Raw genomic sequence first — 10,385 nt, 5'->3', positions numbered from 1 at the left:
TTTTTATGTAAAGAAATGAAAGCAAGGCCTGAACATGCTTATATTATTTAAACAAATCTGATTATAATATCCCACATAAATTAAATTGTGCACGAGTTAATAAAACATGTTCATTCATAATTTTGGACAAAAGATACAGGAAATATAAAATGATAGACATAAGTCTCCTGATAAAGATTTATTGTTAATGGTATATGTGGGACTGATGACCTTTGTTATCAGCTGTTTGAGTCTGAGACATATTTCACCAAGACCTACAAGAAAAAAAAAAAATGGAAAAAAAAATTATATTTTACATTTTATATTTTCAATATTTAAGAAGATTTACCATGTTTATAATGGGTGAAGAAGAAATACTGACTAAGTTTAGTAATCTATATTTTTAAATAAGTTAAAGTAGTAATTTAAGTAGTGATTTTTTTTTAATATCTTACACTGGAAAATTTGGTAACAATAACTACAAGATAAACAACAAAATAAATGTACTATGTTTTATTTATAAAATACAACTCATTAGCAGCAGATACATAAACATATATATAAATTTTACAAGGACGGAATCACGCCTTTAAGTTTATCAGTCCGGTAAAACTGCATATAAATGTACGAAAAAACAATTTAAATACAACATTATGTTATATTAAGACGAGGCACAACAATGATACTAACAATAAAATAAAAATTGTTGCTAAAAGCTTAAAATGAAAAAAAGAAATAAATTTAAAGCTGTATTATAACAAATGAGTGAAAAATTTACAATATCAGACAAAAGAAAGTAAGGAATTTGTGTATATGGCACTCTTAGAACAAACAGTAATTGCACCATTGTAAAAGCTAAAATATGACTTAATCTCTTTTTTTTTAAAGCAATAAAATATAAACAAAAAACAAATTAATACATAAATTATAAATGAAAATTCATTTTTTAAATTTATAAATATAAGGTAAACCTCAATGTTAAATTATGTATAAAATTAATAAACAATAAATCAAATATTTACAAAAAAAAAAAAAGTAATATTATACATATTTGTATAAGAAAAAAAAAATTTATTTAAATATATGTAATATAGGTAAAATATAAAAATCAAAATCAGTATACACATAGTATAGTTTATCTTATGGCATAATATTTTTGTCTTAAAAGAATATTTACAAATAAGATAAAAAACACTTATACTAAGAAAATTAAAATATTTATTAAAGATCTACTCACTGCAGACAGTTCCTCTACGTTATTAAAACCATGATTACAATACTTAATAATTCATCCTTCAAGTTATATTCACTGTGTAGATGTAAATATGACAATTTATAATTGAAAATATAAAGACAACCTTAAAAAAACATCACTACAGCTATACTTCTGATAGAAATTGTAAAACAAATGAAGAGTACTAAAAAATCATCCAAAGTAATGAAGGTATGCTGCTGACTTCTAAGAGCTAGTTAAATTTACTAGAACAAAAAACAATATTGTGAATGAAAACTGGTAATCTGATATACAATAATACCTCAATAAAGTTAATTAATGTTTATTGTATATGTAGTATAAAATGTGAGAAAAATGATTTCTTGTTCAATTTTACACTTTTTTTTGTATGATGCAATAGTTCTTAAATAGATAGTTAAAATGAAAAGGCAGATGTACCTAATAGAATTATTTCTTCCTCTCTGCTAAGTCTTAATTATTACATCACTCTATAACTATCTCTTGAAATGTAAAAAATGAACAATACAGAAATGGAAATCACGAATATGCAAGGGTACTTAGTATCACACTTTAGTAGCTAGAATTGGAACTGCATTTCCGATTGGGACGGAAAAAAATGACAATAAATCTAAAATGATTTGTGATGTTTCCTGGAAGAAGACCTGCTTGTTGCTTTACATCTTAGTGTACCTATACTTGAAATGGCTACTGCCTGTTAAACAATTATCATAAAGGGTTCATCAATCAATTCAGATAACAACGGATCTGCTTAACTTTAGCAGTGAAAAATACAAATATTCTATAAACACGCTAGATCAGTTGTCTTGGGTTTCATTTCTAGAAAGGTGCAGGTCTGGTTTTGTAATAAAAAAACTAATCAAATAAAACAGTTCAGTTGGCCAGAAACAAGAGTTATCTATAAATCTTTGAAGGATCCAATACAAAAATATATGTTACTGGAACCATTGCCTTCTAGTGATAGAATTGATTTCTAATTTATAATATAAATATTTAACAGAATCATCTGCATTCACACACACAGACAGACACACACACACACTTTTTACATAATACACCATGTATAATTCATTATACACCATGATTTGAGTCTTTCTCAGTATGTGTAGAAATTCTTAACAATTAAGAACAATATATAATAATAAAGAACAAAAGAAAAATTTGGAATAATGAGTCATCATAATTAGAAAATTAAGCAAAATACTCATATATAAAAAAATCTCATTATAAAATACCAATAATACTGCAATGATTACATATATAAATAAAATCAGATAAATAAATACTGTGAACTAAAAAAAGAAATAATTATTGTCATTACTTACACACATTTTATTTACAAAACTTATTGACAGTTTTAATATACTGCCATTTAATTAACCCTGTTAGTAAACCAGTAATTCATTTAATCACTAAATGCATTTGTACACAAGTAAAAGGGAATACAATATAAGTTACGAAAAAAAGATAATTTAAAATTTAGATGAAAAACAAAATAAATATAGACTATTAAAACTGAATTATATATCAAAGTAATTACACTTATTATATTCAAATGAATAGCAACAACAATAATTGTTAATGTATATGAAAAGTAGTAAACATAATTATTTACAGAGATCTATTGTATATATAAATAAAGTTGAATGATACGAAGGGAAAAATGTTAAATGATTGGTTTTATAAGTAAACCCTACGATAATGTGGTCTCTAGGATATCTGGTGTAGGTATCTTTTTACATTTCTGAACAGAAATTGTAGTTAAGTTTTTTTAATAATTTAAATTTTAGTACAATTTATTTATCAGCTTTTAACGGTATCTAAATCAGCGATAAGTCTAATGAGATCTCACAATACCTATGATGTGTAAAATACAGAAACTATTTGGAAACATTTTTAATTTATATAAAAATCAGTTTTTAATAATTGATTCAGATTTTACTTACAATACAATCCCAACATTACTCTCCTTTTTGATCAAGGGATGTAGGAGTTTAAAATGATATCTTGATGACAATTCTAATGCCAGATCAGTCTAGATAAATAGAGATCTTAAAAACCTAATATAAAATACCTTTTGATCTTCAAAGTTACTGACTCTAGAAAGTTGATATGTCAACACTTCTTGCTACTACTTTCAGCAAATCTCTTTTTCCTCGACTTATTTGCATTTTTAATAGAAATTTATTTGTTTTATCTTCAATATGAATTCATAATTAACATCATTATTATCTGTCAATTATTACTGTCTTAAAATGAAATCATATGGCAAAGGTGCTTCATCAATTTTGTATTAAATATTTTTAAAAAGAAATTTATTTTTTCTATAATAAAGAATTTCTATAATAAATCTGTAATGAGTTTTTTTTTGTCTTTATCATTTGACTGGTTTGATGCAGCTCTCCAAGATTCCCTATCTAGTTTTGATTTACTTATTTTTAATTCATATATCTGTACACTTCAATGATAACAACGGTGAAAAGACAATAGTTTACAACATGACTTGTCACTCGTAATGTTTTTTTTTTAATGAATTATTAAAATTAAAATAGAATTCTGATAATGAGTACTATAATTATAAAAATTTACAAAACTGAAAAAAATTATTATAATATAATCAATTAATTAATATATTATTGTCAAACTAATGATGGAGTGCTTTTGACCACTGAAAGCATGAATTATTAAACATTTTAAAAAATTTACAGAATAAAACAATTAGCTCAATCAATTGTACATCAAATCAAAAAACAGTTTATACATTATTGTACCTTTATTGAATTTAGAATGCCTAAGGATAACATTTACGACTAGCAATAGACATATATTTTTGAAATTGAGAACACCAGCAAGTCTTAAATACTTAACGTATGAAAAAATACAATTGCACATTAAAAAATATAGTTGATAAATTTTTTCAGAAAATCATAGACTGCCTTATTTGTAGTTTTAAGTTAAAAAAAGAAGCCTTTTTTATATAGACAATGAAGATAGCACTTCAGACTTGTTAATCTGTATTAACCATTGTTGGATATACTTTAAATAAAATTCCCAATGACCTTTTTTAAATCTAATATATTTTTAAATACAGTTACCACTAATTGTACAAACGGTAAAAATGCTATCAATCAGCAAGGTTTTAATTTATATAAAAAAACTTTTCTTTACATGTATTAATGTTAATATGAAGTGTTCATTTAACTTAACCTACAATGAACACACATTTACATATATATTGAAATAATACACCACACTTAAAAATTGAGCTAGAGATTAAAGAGGGATATAAATAATGAACACTTATTATAAAAATAAAAGTGACAGATAAGGTACTTAATATACATACATACCACAAATATATATTTAATAATTTCTTTTTAAGTTAGTTATATATTAGAATCTAAAATTCTGAAATGACAATTTTTATAGTCATTTATTTCTTTTAAAACAATGATCAATTCATGGTGAAACTTCCCAGCCCAGTATCAGGAGAGAGTCAGTATTGAGCAAACATTTCTCTTGATCAGGAATAATGCATCTCTAAAAATTACAAATTCACACATAAAAAAATCAGAGCTGTAGATGCGTAGATGCACTTTAATGTACAGGGAACTTAACATGTCAAAACAATTAAATTGTGCAATTAGATTTTACATTTCTATATAAAATTATAGTGAAAACAAAAATCAGCTACTTAATATAAAAAGAACGACAAATTAAACATGTAAATATATAGTGTTGTGAATAGAATGAATGCTAATTTTTATTTTTAATATTATTGTCACAATTCCAGTCATATTATCACTTCACATCAGATGAATTAAATAAAAAAGGAAGTTGTAAATAAATTGTATAAATATAACAAGGGAGGTAGGTGTTATATATTTACGGCTACTTAACTGATGAAAAAAAAGTATAACTTAAATTACTAGAAGAATCGTGGATATTTTGCAGTTGTTCGCTGTTATTAGCTACTAATTAATGGAAGTGTATAATTCAGAAGAAGATCATTGAATTATAATTCACATAAAAAAAAACATTGTATATAAATACAAAATATACATTCCTAGATATTTTATTTGCTCACAAGCTACTTTTTAATAACTTTTAATGGACCAATTATTTGAAAAAATCCCACCTGAATACTAACTTTGTCATAACATGCTTCTATTATAAAAAATCGCATTTCAATTATAGAAAATAATATTATTAAAAATAAATACAAGGGTTTCTTATTGCATAGAAATAACTGTAATTGTAAAGAGAATATACTTCTGTTTTAATTTTTCACTTCAATTATTAATCACAGTTTTTAAATTATCTATATTCCATTGCACAGAACATTAATATTAATAAAGCATTAACTAATTAATTATATAAATATTGTATAATAATATAAAAAAACTATAGCTATTACTGTTCTCAAAGCTGAGTAGTAATAACAGTCTTCCTGATAATAGGGGTTGGTTCAGTTTTGTTAGTAGTAAGAGGTTCCGATGTTACCAACCATGGTGATAACTGATTTAAAGTGTTTCCAGCTCCAGTTTTACTATCCTGAAAAAAAAATTACATTAAAAATATACATTTTCGTTAGAAGCATAATTTTCAAAACTAAATCATAATTTTGTTTTTTATTTCAGCATATTATTATTAGCATAATTTTCATTAGTGTATGCAAATAAATATTAGGTTAGACTTGAAAAATATTGCCAATAGTAAAAAACTACATTTACATAAAGTGGGAAATACATTCATTTTTCAGTATATATAATTTGGAATGGCTGTGTAGGTTTGTACAAATATATCAAATTTTGTGTAAAACTCATAAACCATGGGCGTCAGATTGATTTTAATTGCTCTGTTTTTATTGAACATCAATGATGATTTTAAGTTATAGAGCAGTAAAATAGCAATGTGTTAAATAGAGCATGGGTCATCTTCAACAACAAGAGATTTTTGTGTAATATTGTTTTAAGTTGCTGGTTAAATTATTCTGCATGACATAGCTGACATATGGTTCCCAAAGACAAAATACAGAAAAGTATTTTGGCATTTCATTTATAAAAGTAAGCTAAAGTGCATATAAAATAAGAATGTTTTATATATATATATATATATATATTACATATTAATAGAAAATTTTATTTAGTTAAGCATTTAATAATGTAATTTTTAATGAATGCATATAATAGTACAGGTTCTTTATATAGGATATGCAATTATCTCAAGTTATATATCAATTATATTATATATCAAGTTATCTCTGTTAAAGGTGTTTATTTTCATGTTACATTTATGTTTTATACAAAACTGTAGCAAAAGAACTTTTGCTCCCTCTTGATGAAATGTACATTTTTTTGTATTTACTTGCTCCAGAATAAAGAACAACTTTTTTATCTACATCCATGCTCAGATGCAGTTTTGAAAACAATTCAGTAAACAAAAATAAAATTTCAACAACTTTTCCAAAAACAGGTTTTCAAATTGGGAATAGTGATATCACCCATCAATAACAATTTTTGAAATGTTAGAAAATATATTTTCTTAATCAGACAGTGTTATCCCATTGTTAAGCAAGTCACTACATAAGTGGACAAAAAATAATGATGGGAAAAACAGACAATAATTACAATGTAAAACAAAATGTTTTATCTGTTTTCATAATAAATAAATAAAAAAATAATAAGACAATGTCTGTATTAGGAGTCGAGTGGAAAAAATGATCAACTTTTTAATATTTCTTATAAATATTATATTGTGTTTTACATTTAGACTTCATATAAGAAAATCATATTTAATAATTTCATTGTAATCGAACATGAGGAGTATTTAACAATCGAAATATGTAGTTAATAGTTTTTTAACCTTTATTTGATGAAAATCTTGAGTAATGTTAATTTTTTTAATACCATAAGTTCATGCATTCATAATATATAATCAGATAAATAAAAACAAAAATCAATGAAGGTTTTGAAACTTTGCCTAACATAAAGAACTTCCTATGTTAAACCTGAGCTCTAAAATTATGGAAGAAAAGTAAATATGCTTTTTACATTAATTCATGAATGAGAGGGAAGCATTAGAAATGCACAATTAATTATAAAATAAATATGTGAAATGTGAAGATAACAAATATATAAATCATAAATTCAGAAAGTGTTAATGAAAATTATTTGAGTACATGTTTAAGTACACTTTGAACTGAGATATAGAAAATTCAGGACTGCTTGCAAGGTTTTTAATTAGTATTATTCGAAAACTCAACAACAGAGTAATATTGCTAATAGATATAATATTGAGTACGACTTATATTAGTGGTGTATATTAATATTTCATTGGTATTTTAAATTATATTTCATTCTGGAAAACTTTTCTTGAAAATCTACAGAAATAAAAACACATTATAAAGCAGAAATTAAGTGGAAATACATTACTCATCTTTAAATTTTCAACCAACATAGATAAATAACAGAGCCAGCAATTTAGATAACCTTAATAAAATAATGCTAATAAAACAATACCAACTTCAGGGTCTGACAATAAAATTCATAATATTGCTGAGGTGCATCTGATGTGGTAGTAGTAAACATAAACAATTTCATCTTACTACTAGACACTTTCACCATCAAATCGTCAAACAAATCATCTAATCTTTTAATTATGAGGATAATTTATTATTTATTATAATTTAATTATGAGGATCTTTTAATTATTAATCTCTAATTATGAGGATAATTTTGTGAAGAAACTGGTAAAATGGTTTTTTCTTATGGGAGAAAAAATGTTACTTGTGACAAAGATCAGGTAACCTTCAAAAAGCAAATGTGAAAAATGATGAAAAAATTGAATAAATTTTTCGAATTATCATGGAAACTATTGACAAACTATCAGAAGTATATCTGAGTTAGTAAATATTCATAGGGAGTCAAGAAACTCTTAACATGAATAAAATGTGTACAGAAATGGTATTAGAACAGCTCACTTATGACCAGAAGCAAAGAAGGGTTAAATTGTCAAGATTTTTTGAAGAGAGAAGATAGCATTTGAAATTATGGCATCATAAGTGATAAATAGCTCTATCTACTTAAACTAGAAATTTTATAATTTTAACCTTTATTTAATGAAAATCTTGAGTTACAAGATTTTCATTGTGTATATATTGACTCCAGTGCTGAATAACCAATAACATTCAGAACATAGGTAAAGGACCTACATATACAGAACTGTCTGGAAAAACGTTTTTGCAGGAAAACAGATTCTTGTGTTGGAACATCCAGTCTATTCATTGCATCTGATCCTGAGCTTTTCATTCTTTATAAAATAAAGATAACAATGATAGAATTATGTTTTTATGATATCAATAACATCATGAGCTACATAACAGCAGGTCTAAAGGCATTACCACAAAACCAATATAAGGTGTTCTTAGTGGCAGAGTGGTACCATCTCAGCCTTTCATCAGGAGGTTCCAAGTTTGAATCCTGGTCAAGCATAGCATTTTTCATACACTAAAAATTTACATTTCATATTTCCATGCACAAGCTTCAAGATATATATGGTGAATTAATCATAAAAAAAGACTACAAATGTTTTGAAGAGTGGACTAGGCACTGAAGTCAATACATAGCTTACCAAGGAGATTACTTTGAAGGAGACATGCACAATAATACTCAGCACAAAGGTAGATAGAAATATTTTCAAAGTAAGTTTGCAAATTTTATTGTCAAATCCCATATCAATCCATAAAATGTATACTACATAGAAAACAGAAACCAATAATGTAATCTGAACCATTGTTTATTACCTAGCAAACAATGTAATTGCCCCTAAACTATAACCCTGAAACTGAAATCATTATTACCTCATACTTTAAAATTAAATACAAAGGCTGTTTTATAAGGAAGGAAAATAAATTTTTATTTCCCTTATCCTGAATAAATAACATGTAAATATAAATAAATATTAAACCTGAATAAATTTATTTTTCAATATAATCTTCTTTCAGCTAACAAATTTAACACAATGATGTTCAAGAGACAACATGATGTTTTCTTTTTAGTGTTAATATAATATTCAGGTCTTAAAAGCAGAACAGAATAGTTTACATGTAAGTATAAATTTAATTGAAACAAAAAGGCACCTGATTTTACAGAAATACTACACAACTTTTAAAATTTGATCTGGTAATTATCATTTTTCATGATGAAACTATTCAGTTTTACATATGTGTGCATATGTATGAAAGGAAATAGTCTCAAACTCCTCTGATGCTCTAGTTCTTTTCAATTATTAAATAAAAACACCTCATTCATGTTTCAATTCCATTGATGAACACAATACTGCCATGTGAAAAATATCTTTCCTTATAGTAAGAATAAATAAAAATGTTGAAAGAAAAAGTTCAATGGCCATCTATTCTTACTGATTATCTAACTGATTAGTTATTAACCTGTACAGTGGCACCTTGAGATACGAATGTTTTGAGATACAACATGAAATATTCTAAAATTTATACCTCGACATACAACAAAAAATTTGAGATACGAATTTGCGATGTGCGATAATTGCATAGGTGATCCCTAGATGGCAGAGCGTTCGCTCAGCTTTCCTCCCGCCGCTTCTGCCCGCTATGTCGCTCTGTTTGGTTGTTGAGACTAGAGTCCTCTGTATGGCCGCCACGACGTGTTATTCGTTTTGTTTGTGCCTGTTTTTCGTGTCATTTTGGATAATATATATATTGTACTCTGCATATTTTGTTATTTTAACCATGGATCCCAAAGACAAAACTGGTGAAAAGAAAAAGCCTAAGAAAATGATCTCAATGGGAGCGAAACATGAAATTATTGCAAAGAATGAGCGTGGCATTCGTATCATCAACTTGGGAAATTAGTATGGCCGCAATCCTTCTACAATATCTACGATTATCAAGCAGAAGGAAGCGATAAAGAAGCTGCAACCTTCCAAAGACGTCACCATTATTTCAAAGCTATGAACTAATATACATGATGAGATGGAACAGCTACTTTTATTATGGATTAAGGAGAAGCAATTGGCAGGTGACTGTTTCTGAAGTGATTATTTGTGAGAAGGCTGGCGCCATCTTCCAAGACCTCAAGCGTGATGTAACTGAGACAGAGGGAGAATCATCGCAAGG

The 10,385-nt window shown here is 26.2% G+C and overlaps 1 protein-coding gene across 4 annotated transcripts in view; it reads right to left on the bottom strand.

Annotated features, from left to right (window-relative positions):
- Positions 1 to 465: 465 nt before the first annotated feature.
- The window catches only part of yrt (erythrocyte membrane protein band 4.1-like yurt), a 213,570-nt gene continuing 203,650 nt past the window's right edge, over positions 466 to 10,385 (bottom strand). For all 4 annotated transcript variants that reach the window (XM_075358187.1, XM_075358195.1, XM_075358204.1 and 1 more), the window contains one exon: positions 466 to 5,785. In XM_075358187.1, coding sequence (XP_075214302.1) covers positions 5,654 to 5,785 — 132 coding nt within the window. In that variant the 3' untranslated portion in view covers positions 466 to 5,653. The remainder of the gene's footprint in view (positions 5,786 to 10,385) is intronic.

The sequence above is a fragment of the Lycorma delicatula genome, chromosome 1 (genome assembly GCF_047948215.1).
Source record: "Lycorma delicatula isolate Av1 chromosome 1, ASM4794821v1, whole genome shotgun sequence".
Lineage (NCBI taxonomy): Eukaryota > Metazoa > Arthropoda > Insecta > Hemiptera > Fulgoridae > Lycorma > Lycorma delicatula.
Note: the sequence above shows the minus strand (reverse complement) of the source record. Positions and strands in the feature narration are given on the sequence as shown.